We start from the raw sequence: 20237 nt of genomic DNA, 5'->3' as shown, positions 1-20237 counted from the left end.
ATGTAACATGACATCCTCATTGTTCTGATGGGAGCTGAACTCTACTTTCCTCTAGTCATCTTTAAGTAGCCTCAAGATTTACTCTACAGAGAAAAAAATTGAGACTGTTCTAAGAAAAAAAAAATGATGCATTACTTTATTATAAACCAGTTTGAAAACCAGTATATGAAGGAAGACCTCAATTGTGCACAATGTAACATGCAAATCAAAGGCAATTTTCAGTGATGGAAAGACTAAAGCTGCTTCTTTTTTTTTTTAACAGGCTCATGCACAATTAGTTCGAGAAGTTGATGTGGAGAAGGTGTCTGCTTTTGAGAATCCATATGTAGACGCAATAAAGAGTTTATGGAATGATCCTGGAATCCAGGAATGCTATGATAGACGACGAGAATATCAGCTATCTGACTCTACCAAATAGTAAGTATTCATCCAGGACGTCCTTTGGCTCTTTCTCTTTACTTTCATGTGCAGGATCTCTGCAATGACAACTTGTGTTCTGTGCTTTGTATGTAGTACCTGATTCAAACTTGGAAGTTAGGCAGGATAGACATTAAACTTGTGCCAGCCTCGTAAGGGACTGACATCAAAAGTTATGAAGAGTGGTTTTGTTTTTCACTGTTTCCTGTTGGAAAAACAAACTGAAGTCTAGCAATCTGATTTCACCAACCCATCTTTTTCCTCAGAGTGCAAACCAGCGATACTCAAACACATACTCCATTGTGATTTGAAATCTTGTGATCATAATTTTTAATACACGTTTCTGATCTTATTCATGTGCTAGGAAACACCTACATGCAGTAAAAACTGCAAGCAAATATGTTTGATTATGGCTTCTAAAACATCAGACTTCCTACTTTCCAGTTTCCAGACACAACTTCGATTGCTTTCTGGGAGCCACTATTATGTTGATGGATAGGTTTGCCTTTGCATGAAAATTGCGTGTGAGTCTAATTTTGCATGCATGCCAAAATTATGTTGTGAACCGTCAATCAAAGTCATGTGTCTTGGGAGAGATTTGCATCCTAAAGAGATTTATGAGTTCCCTTGATTAAATCTTGCCTAGCAGAAAGAAAGTAAAGATTTGGCAACCCCTGGATTGCTGTAATCAATGTAGTCAGCAATCTAGATAATGGATATTTTTGTAGTATTTAGCCAGATTTCTGTCTACATTAATTACGTTAACCAACATTCACCTCTTGTGTTGGTTCTGGGCAGACAGAAGAATGGGTAGAAGATATGCTGCTGCCTCAGGCCAGTTCAGATGATGAAATGACCCCCTGGAGGAGAGCAGGACCATGGGGAAAGGAAGGAGAAATAGGGAGCCCTATAGGCTGGTTGGCGTCCCTCAGTGGAACATAGGAGATCCAAGAGCTATTTGGCTTTGTTTTTCCCGTAAAGTTGATCATGTTTTCACCCTAGTTCCAGGCATTTGTATACGATAAGTTATGATTCAGGTCAGCCACAGAAATGTTGCCCGGTCAAAACAGTTTTTATATTCTTAAAGCAAATTTGAATTCCATAATTCAGATTGTGACAGAATGCCCCTGAACACGGTGTAAATCACATTTTCTCTAATATTAACCCCCTCATGTGCCTCGGAAATGTGTGCTTTACTCATCCCCCCTTTTCTTTTTCCTTCTTCCTCACCTTCACAGCACTCTTCCTATTCCCAGCCTTTCTCTTCTGCTGTCTGTTATAACTGCCTGCCTTCGCCCCTTTCCTCTCTCCTGAGCGCCTGCGATTTAAGTTTCTGTGAGTACAGAGATGAAAACGATGCATTCAGCGCTGTCTGTTCCAAATTCTGCCCCCTCAACCTTTGACCAGCTGTCTTTCTTTTACTTCCTGCCCCCTCTGTCCTTCTGTTTCCTTTGTCATTTCAAATTTCATCTATCTCCCCATGTTGTGTTTTAGCCCTTGTTCCCTGTTCCTGCTGGTTATGTCTTCTACTGTCTGCTTGTTGACTTCTCTCCCCTCATCACCAATTCTCCTTCAATTCCTCATCACTTCTTTCTTTGCTACTGTGATGCCGCTCCTGGCCTTTACTAGTGAATAAATCCTCCATTATAAAGGCATATTGATTAGTCAGTCCTCTACCTCTCATCATTTCTAACCTGTATCTTTTTACTTTTATTGTAAATCCTGTCTCTTCGCCCTCTCCACCTGTTCTGTTCTTTACCTGTCACATATTTGTTCTCCCTACAGAAAAGTCTTCCTATTTAGAGCACCGATGTCTAATAATTATGTGCTTACCAGGGTTAGGGCTTCTCTTTAGCAGACTGTTTTGCCTCCCGCTCCTGGGATAGATCCTCTGAGAGCTTTCTGTTTGTACCAAGGATGCCTGTATTAACTGCTGGAGTTGTGTTCTTGATACAAGGCTCCATCACATGTCCTCACCAAGGTGACATTCCCTTGGTTTAGATTTGTGGATTTTTAGACAGATACCCATCAGTTACTATGAGAATTGGATGCTACCACATCTACTTTCTTTAGGGCCAAGAGCTATCTACCCAAGACAGTTTCTCCTGTTAGCCCTGGGGTTCTGGGAAAGCTGCCATCTTAGATTTCTGTTGTATAGCCCACGTCTACCGTAAAAACCTGCCTGCTTTTTTGACACATCCTCTATGCTAGAGCTAAAGGTCTTGGGGCACCTGGGACAGGCTGATCTAAGCCCCTTTAAATGATTATTTCTTAAACAGTTCTTTCCCCTAATGCAGATAGAGAGAAATTGATTTTCTAAACTATACATATGTGGATACATGAGTGTGTATACACATACACCTAATTATTTTCTAACCATATCTTTATGCAGAAGTAATAAAGAAAATTATAACATGTCCTTGTCCCCACATTTTAGTATGCATCTTTTAAGGACCAAAAGGACATTTTCCTACATACCGTGTTTCCCCGAAAATAAGACCTAACCAGAAAATAAGCCCTAGCATGATTTTTCAGGATGCTTGTAATATAAGCCTTATCCCAAACATAAGCTCCAGTTAAGATCGTCAGCCAGATATGACTGAATAAATGTAGATTTTTGTACATGAATAAATGAATACATGTAGATTGTTGGAGCAAAAATTAATATAAATATAAAACCCCGTCTTATTTTGGAGTAAACACGGTAGTACCTAATACCATATTACACCTAAAATTAATTACCAGTTATCATTCCATACCCGGTTCATACTCAGACTTCCCACATTCTTCCAAAATGTCCTTTAGAGGTGGTCAATTTTAGTACTACACAATTGCATTTGGTTTTCATGTCCCTTAAATCTCTTTTAATTGAGCAGAGTCCTGTTTTGCATTTCACTGGCATGTTGAAGACATTGCCCTGGATTGGCCTGAGTGCCACCTCTTAGCACGATTTAACTTTCTCTTCAGTCTCTTGGATTCTCTGTAAACTGGAAGTTACATTAACTTGATCAAATTCAAGTTAAACATTGCGAGTAGAATGCATTGTATGTGATGTTGTGCAGTAATTTACCCATCATTGATGAAGTTAGGGTTCACCACAGTATTAGGGCACTGATACCCTACATTATAAAGTGATATTTTTTCCTCCTGCCACCAAAGCAATCTGTGGTGTCACTGAGGGGTCTTCAATTCCCCGTCAACTCTTCATCTAATAGTTTTAATTCCAGTTGATAATGTTTGTCTGATTTAGCAGTTCCATTAGGATTTATAAAAGAATGATTTTCTACTTTTATCAGTTGGTCTACATTGGCATTCTTCTGTGAAGTAGAAGGTTTTCTCCTCTACTAGTGCCATTTGATTATCTTGAAATACATTTTCTACCAGAAGATGTATATTTTCATCTTTTTGTTACGGTAATTTTTTACATAGACTAAATAGATGCTGACTGTATCATTTATTAGGACATTTTGAGAAGGAAGGGGTTGCCATTAATAATTATGATGAAATCGTGGCAAAAACTGGGAAAACTCCTGGTCAAGCAAGAACATTGGGTCACCATAGCTAAATGAAACCTGGGGAGGTGTTTCGCCGTTTTCTTTTTTTTTTTTCCCCCTTCATTTTCTCTAGAAGACTGTTTACTTTAAGGAGAGGAGAACCAATCAGTTCCTGCCAGTTAGGTAAGGAGTTATATGTGGAAAACTGTGTTGGCTGGCCCCATGTTTCTGATCTCTTACTGGGATGTTTCAACTCCCTTTCAATCTAGATCAGTGCCCGAGCAGCCTGGCTGGCCTGCCTTTGACCCCAATGTGCCAGGAGACCTGAGTATTAGTCACCTTATTCTTCCCCCATCTTAGTCCTGGGCACTTTCCCTGAGCCAGGAAAACCCTCCCAGTACAAAGATAGGACAGGTGGCTTTTTAGATGCACCCAACTGCTGCTGTGTTCCACTTATTTTTCCAGTGTAGCCCTAGCAGATGCTCTGTGAACTATAGAGATGGCACTGGTGAGGAGGTGGGTCCCATATTTGGAGCATCACTTACTCCCAATTAATTTTCACAGAATAACTCAAAATAATCCCTTTCTCTGTATTAAAGATAGTTGTTCCACCTTTTCCTTCTGAATTTGTTTGTGTGTTCTGCTGCTGTATCTGTAGTCATTTATCTTGCCACCTTTACTTCTTGTAGGGTTCTTAATGTTCGTTCTGTCTTTATAATTAAAATAAATTCTTCACTGATATTGTGAACCTAATTCCTTATAGAGTATCATCACCTTACAGAAATCTTTCTGAATTTAGGGCCAACTGGTCTGAGGATTACTGTCTTTAGTTGTGGTTCTTCAGTTTAGATTTAGGGGGAACACATAGATCTCTAATCTCTAGCAGAGTGAGAATCAGGGCCTGCCAAGTATGTCTGCTTAAAGTTTGCAGCTATCAGTTACTCTTTCCAAGACCCCTGCTGGTCGTGAGAGTCAGCGTAGGCCACTTGCCAGGAATACCGAGAGCATAGGCCACGCATGCCTCTCTTCTTCTTTTCTGTCTGGTGAGCTCCTATTCATCCTTTAAGACCCAATTCAGGAGTCACACCCACTGAAAGTCTTGCCCAACACCAAAGATAGTGAGTTACTGTGCAGTCTATCTTAACACTTTGTACGTATCTCTTTTGTTTCTGTTATCTCTCTCCTCTACCCTCAGAGCCTAACTGGGGCTGCACATGTTTGACCTTCACAGATGATTGTTCCATGAAATAATTGATGCATAATTTCCACATTGCAGTGACTGTGATGTAGGCACTGTCTCTCGGACCATTAGAAATGAACTATGAAGTTTCAGAGCTGAAGGCATTCAAGTCTTTTTCCTGCTGTTTTTGAAGGTCTGGGATCTGGAAAGCTCTATTATCAAAAAAAGTAATAGCTGCTATTTGCTGAACACTTACTGTATATTAGATTCTGTGTATATGCATTATTTCATTTAACCCTCAAAGCTACCCAAAGTAGTAGACATTTCTTATCATCCCCATCAAATAGAGGAAGAAACCTGGTCTCAGAGAGGTTGAGTAACTTGTTCAAGGTCACCATTAGTAAGTGCTAGGAGTAGGAGTTGAATTCAGATTTGATGCCTCCAGTGCCCAAGATTTTAACCACTGTGAAATACACAGGATGGATGGATGGATGGATGGATGGATGGATGGATGATAGATAGATAGATAGATAGATAGATAGATAGATAGACAGATAGACAGATAGATTTGACAGACTAATAGATAAATATCTATGATTAAATAAATCATTTACCATGAAAGGTACAAATTCTTTATTAATCTTTATCAATGTTGCTTCTAGGTAATCTCATATATAAGGTCAAGAGGGCAAATTATATCAAATTTACTGAAAAACAGACCTAATAGGGTTTTGATTATCATCCAGGAAACTTAGCCATGTTTAACAGCACATCAATTATTCATACAACATGGAAGATGTTATGAGTCACAGATAATTCCCAAATGTTATTTCTTTATTTTAGCCTACAGTCTTAACTGCTCCCCACTGCACTCCATGCAGTAACTTTTTGTTGTCAAAATAGAGCCACTAAGAAGGACACGATAAAATGATTTGAGCTTCCCTTTTTCTACTTAGATTAGCCAACTTGCTGATCATAATAAGCTCAGACGATAGGCAGCACTGGTAGAAATAAGAAGATGAGAAATTCCAGATGATGTATAAGCAGTTTGGGATAAGTTTGCAATTGGCTTTAATTTGATCCATTCTTCCAACTCTACTTGAATAAAAGCCTTCTAAGGTACTGAAGAGTTTCACCGATTCCTTTATTAACTTTTTTGTTATTGATTTTAAAAAATGCCTGAAGGCACCAAATATCTTTAGATAAAGAGCACAATAAACAGATGGCTGTAGGATTACTTTTTTTTCCCTAGGATTCACCACCTGCTTTAATATACTGAAACATCAGGTCAAATGAGTTCACTGCCTACAGTACCAAAAGTTCCCTGACAGTAGCTAGAGAACACAAATCTCAATCACATTGGCTTATAGCGAGAAAAGTCCTCACTCTGCAGGCTTCTGGCAAAAGGCTGCTCAATCCATGTTCAAGTTAAGAGATCAAATAATGCCTAACCTCGCTTCACTGACGTTCCCTCTAAGGAGCTCAGTAGATCAGCTACTGTCTTGAAATATTCACATGCTCCAGAGCCCATAAATGCAAAGTACATGAATAAATTCGCTCTTGGGCATAAAGTCAGCATTGGAGCTTACTTCTAACTTCATGCTTAAATTTTTAACTTCATTTAAAAATGCACAAGGAATATGAATGTTGAATTTAAAATGCAAAAGGAATTTCAGAGGTGGGTTAACGCATCCACCTGATTTAGGGCTGAATCCTTCTTGAAGAGGTACCTTGTAGTAAAAAGTTTCTCACTGATGAGCCAAATACTTGAACTCCAGAGTGTGTTGGTTCTGTCTCTGAGAGCCATCCTGACTTTGCTCTTGATCTGATGATTAAAAGGAAGCATAAGCTTACTGCAGGCTTTTGGAGGCAGACAAGTCCACTGTATGGTAAGAACACTGGGTCAGGGACCAGTGATCGATTTCCCTCTGCTTCTCACCACCTCTGGGGCCTTGACTAAGAAGAAGCCTCACTTGCCTCAGAAACCAATATGCTATCTGTAATCTCAAAATCATCTTCTAAATTCTGAAGTCTTTTGATTCTATTACAGTAGACTGACTGCCTTTAACTGAGAAACCATTAATTATCCTATGCATTCAGATGAAAACCCGGCACCCCCAAATTTATCTGGAAATGGAATTAACAGAGAAATCATTCTCTACTTGGTTCCATAACTAAAAATGTTATCTTAGACTCAGAAGAAAGCAATGATCTTGATTATGTTTGGTCTCTTCTAAAGAGTGACAATAATATGGCGTATTATTTTTTTCATTCAAGTGATGTAGTTACTTTTATTTTTGTTTTGTTATGTTAGCTGTGAGCCAAATACCATTTTGCAAGAATAAACAAAAAACCCTGTATTTGTCTTCCACAGTGAATTCTGATGAATCTAGGGTCTTAATTCTTCCTTTTTTCAGAATGCTAGGAGCTGTTAGAGATGATAAGATAAGGCTTAGACATGCTTAACCACTCTCCAACCTTCGTAAGACCCTCAACAGGGAAAGGGCTTGCATTGGCACCTGTCTGCCCATTGTTTCACTCTGCCTGAAGGGCACAGTGGGTGTGGGAGACACACTTCATTTTGTCAGTTTGCTGCTTGCTCACGTTTTGGCAGAACGTTTGTACCTTCTGTAGTTTGGCTTCTTCCTTACAGTTCTCTGCTCTGCCTACTCAGCACGGCCTTGTACCTAGGCAAACCAGGAATTGGAAAACCCGCAGGCCAAATTCAGCCTGTGCCAGTTTTTATAAATAAAGTTTTATTGGAACACAACCAAGCATTTGTTTATGTATTGTCTGTAGCTGGTTTTGTATTGTACCCAACGGCAGAGTTGCATAGTTCAAACAGACTGTATGGCCCACAAATTTTAAACTATTTACTATCTAATTAATAAAACAAAATTGCAAGACCCTCCTATAGAAGAAGACTGAAACACAGCTAGCATTCTGCTTCTTCAACCAAAAAATAATATTGACTAGGTGTTTCATCACCAAAAGGATTTATTCGGGAACTAGAAGGGGTTGCAACCCAGTGCATGCAGACGTGGCAAGCCACGTGCATACTGTGTCCTGTATGCCGAGATCAAGGGGTATTATAGAAAGGAAAAGGGAGGAAAGGGAGGGGAACTTAGAACCATAGAGCTGTATTATAAACATAGAATTCTTCATGTAGGGTTCTCGCGATTATGTGGAGTGGGAAAACTTCCATAAGCCTTAGCTCCCCCATTGACCCTCCTAACTGACTATATTTGCTTTTAAGTTCCAGTTAGTCTTTATCACATCATTGAGATAGAACCTAGCTTACAACTCATGCTCTGAATTAACTCAGAGATAAGTTTTAGAGTACTGAGAAAATGGATGGCCTGCATTCCTGCAGCAGTACTCCATAAAAATTGCTTTAGACAACAAAATTTTTTATATGAAGTGAGCACCTGAGAACTCTAGATTGTATTCCCTGTCAGTACCTCTAAATGCCATGCAAAGAATGTCTGGTACAAAAGATGGTATAAATGACCAGAAATGTTTATTGAGTTAATTGGGCTCTGAGAGCAAGGATTGTGTCTCATGTGCCTTGGTTTTTGACCCACTATAGTGCCTGCTGCAACTGGTTAAGGATAGTGTGGTAGGGTTTAACAATCAATTGAACTAAGGTAAAGACTGACAGGCTTTTGTTAAAGGACTCCTAAAACTAGAACTGACTAGAAGACAATCCCACCTGTGGTCAGAGATGAGCCCAGGAACCTTGTTAACTTCATGTAACCCTTAAGGTCATTCAGGTTCCTGCATTCTTACTCCCCACCTACCAAGCAGCCTTTGGACTCTGATTGGCTAACCCTGATGTTCTTATTCCTTATCACTGTGGCTTGATTTAAAGTTATGAATTGAATTTTGATGTATTATTTCAATTAGGTTAGCATGACCAGCTCCTCAGATCTCATCATCCTTGTGAAAATGAAACATCTGATCCTACAGAATCAGTATCCAACTTAAGGTGACATGACCATGAGAGACCTGCTTTAAATCAGTGACCTTTTACTCATGGCTGATTCTTGGCTACAATCACTGGAACCTCTGTTATGACGCACATTGCATTTACATTGCAGTATGGTTTTTTTATGGCATAATTATCTCCATCACCAGAGTACAAGCTCTTTGAGGACAGGATTCATGTTCTTTTTTCCTCTTGGTGGTTCTCACTCAGGGCTAAGCACAGTGCGTAGCTTTCAGTGAAAGTTGTCAAATGAATAAGTAATAAGTAAGTAAATTTTGTCTTTGCTAGTTTCTCCTAGATCATCTCCCTTTTCTCGTCTGCATGATGTAACTCATCCCCCACTTCTCTACACTATTCTCTAGCGGCTATAGTTCATAATCATCTCTCCCTTCTTACTGCATTCATAGCTCACAATTTGGCACTTAATTATTTCTTAATTGATTCATCTGTGCTATCTTTGCTTCCCAGGTAGCCTGATGTCCCAAAGGCAAAGGAAAAAAAAAAGTGTGTGTGTGTGTGTGTGTGTGTGTGTTTTAAGTAATTTGTACCAGCTCCTTGTGCCAAACCCCCTCCCTCCAACATACACAAGTTGCATTCGAATTTAGCATATAACAGACTTTCAGTAAATATGTGTAAATTAACTGAAACATTGCCATTACATTTCATGACTGGCAGACTAGAATAAAAAGCAGTCTCTAGTGTTGTTTATGATATGTTTTAGAACTATAAAAATTGGGTCAAGATTAGTCAACAACTTCGAAAGTTATCATATGAAAGATAAATAAATTGACAAAGCCAAATAGGCAACCTGAAAACGAAGTCTTCCTCCCTTCCTCCTTTCCCTTCTCTCCACCCCTCCCCACAACACTCCCCACCCCCGTGCCTCTGTTGTTTTTATTTTGTTTTTAATTACAAGGCCAGTTTACTTGCTTGAACAGCAGACTTAAGAATCTATCTCTGTGATCCAGGCCTGGCCCTCGCCCTGGTGTCCACCTGACAGACACATAGTTATTCAGCCCGTTCCCCATTTGACACCCACCCCAGTTGTCTCTTGTAAACTTTGGATCAACTATCCATATATAAGATTCATAAGATATTGAAACTATTTACTAAATGAAGTGATAGGAATTTCTATGAGACAATTTAGTTTTTAAATCTGATTTTCTGGATTAGCTTAATTCTTTGGAAAAGGAAAATTAGGCTTCTCTTTTGTGCCACAGTACATTCTCCCTTGAGTAATTTTCATAAACTGTTAAGATTGTCATCTACCTGCTACCACTGGGGGATCTTTTTTGAAACCTGGAATTTTATATTGAAAACAATTAACTTCCTATGAACAAAATATCTGTGATAAATGCTGTACCTCCTTGACCTTTACTCATGGTCTGCCAAGTGTTAAAGAGGAAAGTTGATTTGCCCTCCACACAATGAGATGAGCTCTTCAGGGGATGGCAGTGTTTGTGTAGTGAGCAATCCTGTCCAGCTCACCAGCCTAACTAACCAGGTTACCAGCTACAGGACCTAGGTGAGGGAGGGACTTGGGTGGGTCTTGATACCAAAACCTGTGCTTGACTGTCCTCTCAGGATGGCAGTTTTACGGACTGTTACTTTAACACCGGTTTTTGTTGTTGTTTTGTTTTACGTTCAGTGTGACTATTTTACTTTTTTCCTTTGAATCCTTATGGTCACATAGCAACTGTTCAATAACCGTGTGTCTCTGGTTTCTCCTTAGCTTCCACTGCTTTTGACAGTGTCAGATAAGATCTCATGGCATGATCTAGCTTTCAGCTCCCCCGAGACTGTACCTCTCACAATGAGGTCTTCTTAATTTTTTTTAATAAAGTCGACCTAGTTTTTCTAACCTTCTTTTCAATAATTAAAAATGTGAAATTCTACCAAGATTCATTTTCTGTGCCAGATCTTCATCTTAATATTTGACTTGAACTGCAAATCTGTTATAAATATAGCTCTCGATAGGAGGCCCTTGCAGAGGAGTTGAAAAAACCCAACACACACCCCATGTCATGCTACATGTATGCCTCAGAAGATTATTTTCACTGCTCTTACCATGTTTGGTTGGATTTATACCAAATGTCAGAGATTTCTTTTTCCACTTATCATACAGTTACAGTCCCCCTTTTGGTATAATTGCTGAGGGTTGTTGTATGTCTGTAACTCTCATTAATTTTTTAACTACAGCCATAATGTGATATAGATTACTTACCAAATCATCTCTTAAGTTTTATTCATGTTTCCTTCATTAAACAAAAAACAAAACAAAACAAAAAACTTGAATTTTTAATTTCTATGCTATTCTTGGTTAGATTTCAATTAACCTTCCTGTCATAGGTGGTGGGGATTTTTTTAATTAAAAAAAAATTAATAAGTTCTCCATGACGTGTCAAATTGGAGCATAAATTAAATTTAAAGTCCAACTCAAAACTGTTATTGACCAACTATTGTCAAAACTAAGGAACAATTGGTCTTTTAAAAACACATTCAGCAGAGAAAATGCCGTATTTAATTTGTTTTGAGCATATTGTTTTAGTGATATTTAAGCTTCTCTCATGTATTTTCAATCATTTAAAGCAATGGATTATATCAGATTTTTGAATTTCTTATTTTTTCTACAACCAGAGATGATCCTGAAGTTAAATATATAAAGAATTTAGCAGTTACTATGTGTAATTTTAAACCAATGTACATGATTTCTATAAGTTTTTCATGCAAATCAGTCATGTTACAGAAAGATGTTTTGTGGATAATCACCAAGGATTAGAGACAGTTCAAACAGGTTCCCAGAAAATGACGCTGTTCAAAATATACAAATGCTCATCCCATCCTTATTAAACCCCACTGTTTCTCCTCTTCATTTTCTTCCCACTAGTTGGTAAACTTGCAGGCAGAGATCTTATCCTGGGAATCTTCATATCCTTAGCACCTACCAGAATGTCATGGTCAAAATGTTGAATTCCAGATGACCCTGTGTTTTTCTTATGGTAGGAAAGGAACTGTTGAAATTTTACTACAGGAGTCTCTTTGTTGCTTTGCTTTTCACTGAAAACGATCAGAAACCTGTTTCTTTCATTAAAGAGATTGTGTGAGAATTGTCTGTTAATAAGGTACCACTCACTCCCCCTGTTCTGCTGAATTAGAGTGAATTCCAAGGCCAGAAAGCTTTATAAGCATAAAATGGATATGCAAATTATATCATTTTGTGGCCAGGACTGAAAACAACGCAGGAAGCACATCTAAATGAAGTTAATAAACAAATACTGCTTTTCCTTTCTGTGTTGTTTTTACATTCGTTACAGGCATTTTAATTCAGAATTTAGTACTGACATAATACAGGCCAATAATAGCCCAGAAAGGTTATTACATAAAGATGGGTATCTAACAACCCCCCTCCTCCTGTGTTTTCTCCTAAAAGGCATAACCCACCTTTCTGACCACTACAACATTTTTCATTTTATAGTTTTAATTAGGGTCACATGTTGAGCAACTGCAGTGTTCCAGGCCCTCGGCTAAGTGTTGGCGACAAAAGTAGTCATGGCCCCTGACTCCACAGACTGTGAGAGCCCTAAGTGGGCAAACATGTGGGAGATTGTTGAGGTTTGTTTTTTGTAAATCAATTACGAAGTTACCCATTATCAGTGTCTCAAAGCATCGGCAAGTCGTTAAATCACCATGAATGAGTTGGAATAAGGTGAGTTTAAGCAACTAACACCTACTTTCTAGCACTGTCCTAACCGCATCTTGTATCCTAGACAGTTAAATAAACCTCATGTATACCATGGAAGCTTTCTGTCCCTGGCATTAAGAGAGAGCTACTGCCAGCCACTTGTTAAACATACATTGCCTTGGAAGTGTACCTTGTGCCTGTCACCATAGCAACACCCTGAGAATGACCTCAGCAGCCACTCAAAATCATTTCTACAAAGCAAATTATAGCTATAATTAACTCTCTGAATTTACTCTGTAATATAAATTTGTTCAGACCTTGGTGTTTCTTCGTAAAAGGTTAAATGAATGGAATAATCCAATATGAATCCATTCCCCCTCCCCCCTCATATTCCACCAACATTTGCCTTCAGAATATGAGATGCTTCATTGGAAAGTACATTCAGTTAAGAGATTATTCCATTAACTTTTCTCAGAATGTGATATGAATCAACAAATGAGGATGCTCTAGTCTTACTGCCAAAACTCCATTTCTAAGGGAATAGAGTGGCTTTTTCCCCTAAGCAAATGTGAAATGCAGAAAGTGCTAGGAGTCCCTCCATGTCCTATAGGCCCAGTGTGTTTTGGGTGAGGGGGGTATGGGGGGTTCATGGGGTTGGGACTTACACAGGCGGAAGCTCTCCACACTGGCCTCTCCTTGGCAGTGAAAAATGCTGGTCTTGGTTGCCTGAAAGTTTAACCTGCTTCACAAATTATCCCAGTGTAGCTTGTGAGCCACTCAGACCTTCCTCTAGGAGGAAAGAGTTTGTATCTTTTGTTTATTTGGAGGGTTTGTTGTTGTTTTGTTTTTCTTACCTTGCTTTGGGGGTGTTTGGATTTGGCTTGGTTTTGGTTCTAGATAATGTAACTAGCAGACCTTGATATAGTTCCTTTCAGTTTTTGGGTTTTTTTAATTTAACTGCTTTACTCCAAGTAAAATGGGCCTTTCCCTCCACCACCCAACTGAGGCAAAGCAAAATGAATGTCAAGCAAGAACTGCTGTTCGTTTTCAAGTTAATTGGAAATGTATGGGACATCTCCATGGCCATTTACTTGCCGTGAAATATGTTGATACCTGGGCAAGAACAGACAGAGCAGTGCCAGGCAAGCAGCAAGCACTCAGTAGAGGTTCACTGTTGTTATGCTACCCTTCTTACTCTGTGAACTATGCTGACATTGAAAAGGAGCTAAAGAAGGTGAAGTGGAAAAAAAGACTCTTGCGAGAACAAATGTTTTAGGTATTCAGCCAATATCTCAGTAATGCCCCAGGTTCACAGAAGGACACCACTGACAGTATTCTTAGGGCAGCCTCCACACCCTGGTAAGTGGCTTTTCAATCATAGGTGTGTACCTTGTTTCTGTCTTACTCAAGCACGTTTATCAGGAAGCTTAGTTCATTCTTCTAAATTGGAGAGAGACTAGCCAGGTTTCTACCGTGCAATATGACAGGTAATTTCCCACTTCATGTGCTGGTTCTTTAAACTCGCCTGTGGAAATACTTGTTTAAACTGGAGTGGCAACGAGTAGCCTGTTTAGTTCATCTCTGAGAAACAGAAAGCTACAATTTTTCTTCACCACAGGAGCACGACAGCACCTGTGTACAAGAATTAGCCACCCTCTGTTCTCAGCTCTGTGTGCTGGGTTAAGGGAGTAGAAATGGTTTATTGGGCAGTGTATTTCTGAGCCAGCTTGCCAGTGTAAATTGGAAGTTCTCTGATGTGAATTAAATTCTTGTATGTAGTAGTTAAATAATTGGTGATCTTGTAGGTTTCAAAATGTACGTTCCTTTCAAGTTTTCAATCAAGGATCTGATAAATAAGAAAAATCCATCTACATAGAGTATAGAGTAGCCCATTGGTTTTGTATGTGTGGTGTGATGATCTCCTTTCTCTGTAGAATGAGATACAGATCAACTCCTAGAACATGGGCTTGTTAACCCCATCAGACAACTCCAAGACCATGCCAAGATATTGACTAAAATTATGGGTCCATTTCATTTTTATGTTTTCTTCCTGCCTCTCATGCCCGTATTCTCTCAGTGTCTCCCTGTTTTTATCCTCTAGCCAGTTTTATAAAAATTAAAGGTATCAGGCTGGTTCCTTTCAGTCAGTAGAGAGCTAATTGCCAACTTAAGAACTATTGATGTGTTTGGGATAAGGCCACTGGTATACTAATTAGTGACTTTGCAGTAGGAATTTTCAGGCTGATACATTTTTGTCTTAAAGGATTGATACACCTCTAAAAAGACAGTAATTTTATTTCTTTGTAAAATTCAGACTTAGCTCTACTATTTTATGATCCCATGAATCTTAGAGTCTTAATGTAACATTTCTTTTCAGCACCCAGTTTCAAATTTAATAATATCATTAATATGGAAACACCACTAGTAAGAATATTTAAATAATTAAATGCTTCTACAACTAAATCTCAACATAGGAAACCCATCCATCCATCCAACCAGCAAATATTCTTGAAGTATTATTTGCCAGGCACTCTTTTAGGTACTAAGGCAGGAATAATGATGGGTGAGACAAAGTTCTTACCTTAGATAGGTCATGTGCATGGAGTGTTTGTGCCTTCTTAGTTGTAACATGCTCTGCTCCACACAGTCCGTTATATAGCTCAGAACTCACTGTCTCTTTTGTGGGCCTACAGGTATTGAGGTCTAACCCCTTCCAGTTCTACTAATGGTTCCGCTTTTTCTTTAAATCTTATTCACATATTAATTACTTTGTGTCTACACTTCATAGTTGTGTTTTGAAACCATATCTGTGCTCCATCCTTTTCAGAGCCAAGGAGAGCATAGTGACTCTGAAATCATGAGGATGCCGTGCAGAACAGTCATTTTCACCTGTTTATAATCTATTATATCAGATTATATCATTCTCAAAGTCGCAAATTATTCTTTTCACTTTGAGAGAATGAAAATGAATGGGATATAAATTTTTAAAATGACAAAATTATACTGATGGTAACATATGTGTTGCCAGGGTTTAGGGTTGGGATGGGTAGCACAGTGCAACTTCTTTGTGGTGACAGACAATTCTGTATCCTGATTGTGGTAGTGGTGTCACAAAAATCTAATGTGGTAAAATTTCATAGGAGTATATATCCCCAGTATTGTGTGTGTGTGTGTGTGTGTGTGTGTGTGTGTGTGTGTGTGTGTAAAAACTGGTGAAATCTAAATGAGGTCTGCAGTTTAGTTAATAGCATTGGATCAGTGTCAGTTTCCTGGTTTGATAAATGTACTATGGTTACAGAAGATGTTACCATTAGGGGAAGCTGATTGAAGGGTACAAGGGAATTCTCATTAACATTTTTGCAACTTCTTAGGAATCTAAAATTATTTCAAAATAAAAAATAGTTTTTGTTTTCTCCAAAGGAATAGAAAAGTATCATATAAGCAGATAAATGTAAAGTTTAGGTGTGGTGCCTACCTACACGGAATTTCTGACCTTAAACATTGTCACCTACTCAGTAACTGGAAATTTCATGTTTTCGCTAAGCATGAATGACTTAGACTGCACAGAATTTAGGATATGGTATCCTGCCGTCCACTCTTAGGGGAATAAGGAGATGTATTCCAGGAAGAAGCTCTGATGCTCTGCAAAATGGAGAAAAAAAAAATGCATTCTGACCTTATGTGTAACTCTTATCTGTTTATTTATACAAATTAGATTTGTATAAATAATTCAAAAACTGTTTGCTTTAAACTCCTGTTTTACCCACCAGACCTGCTAAACAAGTAGGGGGTAGGAGACTCCTTTTATTTCTTCTCCCCTTTTACTCTTATATGGATTCTAATCAATAGTAAGAGAAGAAATGAGAAATACAGTGAACCAGGTAATCCATAGATGGGTAACCTTGCTCTGACCAATGGAAGGTTGCCTTTATCTTTGGACTTCCCAAACTTCTCTACCACTTTTTGATACATACTTTTTTCCTTGTCTCTCCTTCTCTCTCGTGATTCATTTTTGTCCTTCTCTCCATAGGCAGATGTGTGATGATGTCACTGACATGCTCATTGTGTCTTCCCTCCTCTAGCTATCTTAATGACTTGGACCGCGTGGCTGACCCTGCCTACCTGCCTACGCAACAAGATGTGCTTAGAGTTCGAGTCCCCACCACAGGGATCATCGAATACCCCTTTGACTTACAAAGTGTCATTTTCAGGTAGTATTTGAGTCCACACAACCCACTTCCCAGCGCTTACGCTTTGAGTACTTTTGGTGCACTCTGTAAATATTGAAATTATTTGCAGGCTTTAAAACAATATCACCTTTATACCAATCATTATCATTAGATACACAAATGAAATAATGTGTCCCTGAAACAGGAAGCAGAGGAAAGATGTATGGGCGGATTTCTCATTTCAGATTAAATCACCAAGAAATCAATGAAATCTTAAGTTTGCTGGTAGTTGAAAAAAATCACTTACTCAAACATTGTCCTTACTGTAACTTTTTGGGAATCATTTTAACTATGAGGACAATATATATATATTTAGATTTGCAAATGAGGCGAATGATCTTATGACCCTGTTAATAATAGAAATTATATATTGTCAGAAGCTTTCATGTCATGTTTCCTCCAAGTCCTCTGGTACCAATGCAAAATGTTTTCAGTAGCAATGAAAAAAAAGGATGTTTTGTATTTCTAAAATAAGTTGCTTGACAATTTTTAAAATACATGATTTTGAATATAGATTAACCTAGTCTAATTTACACAGGAAAACATAATGAAAATGTATTACTTCCTCCTTCACTGCTTCTATTTTGTCTGGGTAATACTTCAGCAGAGTTTTTTTGTTTGTTTGTCTTTTTAAGATGAGAAAGATCTAAACAATACTGATGTAGTTTCACTTAATTTCTTACTATACTATCACTCAGTTGTACTTTTAGTTAGACTACAAACCAGGGGCTCCTTTGAGAAGTAAAGACATGTAAATATGTCTGAGCATAGAGAGTTGAGTTCCTTGGGAAAGCCCATCCCATTGAAGAAAACTACATACAATATGGAGTTATGAAGTAGCAGTTATGTAACTGCCACGTGACCCTGATGACCAGGCCTCCCATCAGCCCCTGCCAGAGCACTGTGTGTTTTATTCTAATCAGTCTCTGCTGGTCACATCTGGCTGCCATACACTATTCTAATAAACATACCCCTAGAATGGGTGAGATTTTGGAAATAATTCTGAGCACCATTTTTTTTTTTTACATCTTATAAAATGGTTGCATTAGGTGATGACCAAGGTTCCCTATAGGCTCGGACATTCCGGATTCCTTAAGTTTTTGAGTTCATAGCATTTAGACATTTTTAATTTGAGACTCCCAAATTTTCTTCCTCTTATAACCATATTACAGAATATTTTCAGAAAACATATTTCATGGAGATTTTTATCTCCTTACTGCTTTATAATTACTGACTTCTGGAACCAGGTAACTATTACATCTTGTTTTTTCTACATTGTGGGCAGTAGCTTTTAGAAGACATTTTTTGCCACTACAAGAAAAGTAATGACTTTGAAAAAGAATTTCCTGCCGCCATCAGAAGCATGTTGCACAGCTTCGTGTGACAGGAGTTCATGGAATGAGGTCTTCTTCTAAATAAGTAGCATATTATTATCTCAGCATCAGGGAAGAGCTAGCATTTTAATATTTCTAAAGACCTAAGAATTCTAGTTTTGATTTCCATAGTTGATAAGTCTCCCCAGATCCATTGTTTTGCCCCTCAGACATCTTTTCTGTGCCTGGGAAAACTTTTAGAAGCAGTTACTGGAAGAACCTTGATTTCTTAGTTTAGGTTGATCGCTTAGAGGCAGGAAAACCCCAGGAACAACTGCAATTTTCAACTGCTTAAAGGGCCATACTCTTAAACTTTTGTACCTCAAATTCTCATCTCTGAAAATATTTTATCTTACGAACACTGTACACATTTTTGTCGAGATATGGAACAATAGTTTGAAGAAACTTGGATTTAATGCTAAGTACTGCTAGGTATTTTCATAGATACATTATCATTCAAATTAATTGATGGTAGAGTTGGTTCCTGAGCAGTAATTCAGCACAGAACTGATATGTTAAAAACAAATTCTTGAAATGGTTCAAATGATGGCCTCTTGTAGCATCTTGATGCCTTATACACTTCACTTCTGGTACGTTAGCAAGTTGGTTTATGCAGAAGGCAAACTGCACTATGTTATCCCATATAACTGGACCTGTCCCAAATTATTGCAAATATTAGAAGGAAAAACAGCCCAAAATGCTTACCCTCCTGATAAAGGATCAGTAGAGTTGTGTTTGCATTTAGCTGAAGCATCTGACACACCCATATTGAAATGTATAGCACCTGACATCTTTTAAATGTATCTGCGGTCATTTCTAGCCTCCTTGAGAAATACGAGGAGCTTCATTCTCATTTTATAGGAAAATAAACTGAAGCCGCTATTTGCCATTAGAGGTTAACAGAAAGAAAACTCTTTTTGTTTCTGACTCTTTGGTACATGATTAAATAAAAAAAACATTTTGCTTGGCTTGGCACGGAAATATTTTTTACAAAATTATAGTTTTCATACACATCTGGTAAGTTTCTAATAACCACAATGATTTATTACCCAGAAGGTCTTGACTTTGATTGTTATGTAACAGAAAATTAGATGTTCAATAAGTATTAATAGAATTGACATGGATGACCATTCTTTTTAGAGAATATTTTTCCTAAGTTTGTAAGTAAAACTATATTTATATTGATTTTTTTCTTTATATGCTATTAATATGAATATTGTTAACCTTGCAGAATGGTCGATGTAGGGGGCCAAAGGTCAGAGAGAAGAAAATGGATACACTGCTTTGAAAATGTCACCTCTATCATGTTTCTAGTAGCGCTTAGTGAATATGATCAAGTTCTCGTGGAGTCGGACAATGAGGTGAGTGCTTTTTGGACAGCAATGGATTATTTAATATCTGATACAAATAAATGGGAGGAGGTAGTAGGGTGTGGGGTATGGAGTAAACTGACTTCTTTTCTTTCTTTACTATTGATTTGGGGAGTTTTTAAATGACTAAAAATAACCCTATGGTACCTCATGGTGTATTCAGAAAGGTAAGCATTTTTGTCAGATGTAAGAGCAGGTCCATGTTTTCAGGTCTATTTAGACCCTATTTGATACTTTTACTACTATCCAGAGGCTCCTAAAATGAAAATAACATGGAAATCCCTAAGCTAATCATCAGATCGTTTCATAGCCTTCTTCCTGCAAGATGGAGTTGGGAGTGTTGGATTGAGTCAGACTGTTTTGTTTTGTTTCATTTTGTCTAAATCATTGTTTGTGTGATGGGTGGGTCCCAAAGAGTACTCATAACTCAAAACTTCTCTTGGCAAACATGAGTGACTTTGCAGCTGGGCTTAAATCAATTTGTCATAAGGCTGTGAAGTGTCT

The 20237-nt window shown here is 38.2% G+C and overlaps 1 protein-coding gene across 1 annotated transcript in view; it reads left to right on the top strand.

The window, feature by feature from the left end:
• The window catches only part of LOC109385746 (guanine nucleotide-binding protein G(q) subunit alpha-like), a 287243-nt gene that overhangs the window by 196573 nt on the left and 70433 nt on the right, over positions 1-20237 (top strand). The window contains exons 3-5 of the mRNA XM_019648287.1: positions 263-417; positions 16844-16972; positions 19595-19724. Coding sequence (XP_019503832.1) covers positions 263-417; positions 16844-16972; positions 19595-19724 — 414 coding nt within the window. The remainder of the gene's footprint in view (positions 1-262; positions 418-16843; positions 16973-19594; positions 19725-20237) is intronic.

This window comes from Hipposideros armiger, unplaced genomic scaffold (genome assembly GCF_001890085.2).
Source record: "Hipposideros armiger isolate ML-2016 unplaced genomic scaffold, ASM189008v1 scaffold_124, whole genome shotgun sequence".
In the NCBI taxonomy this organism is placed as follows: domain Eukaryota; kingdom Metazoa; phylum Chordata; class Mammalia; order Chiroptera; family Hipposideridae; genus Hipposideros; species Hipposideros armiger.
The sequence above is the reverse complement of the archived record's forward strand: the minus strand, read 5'-3'. Positions and strand labels throughout refer to the sequence as shown.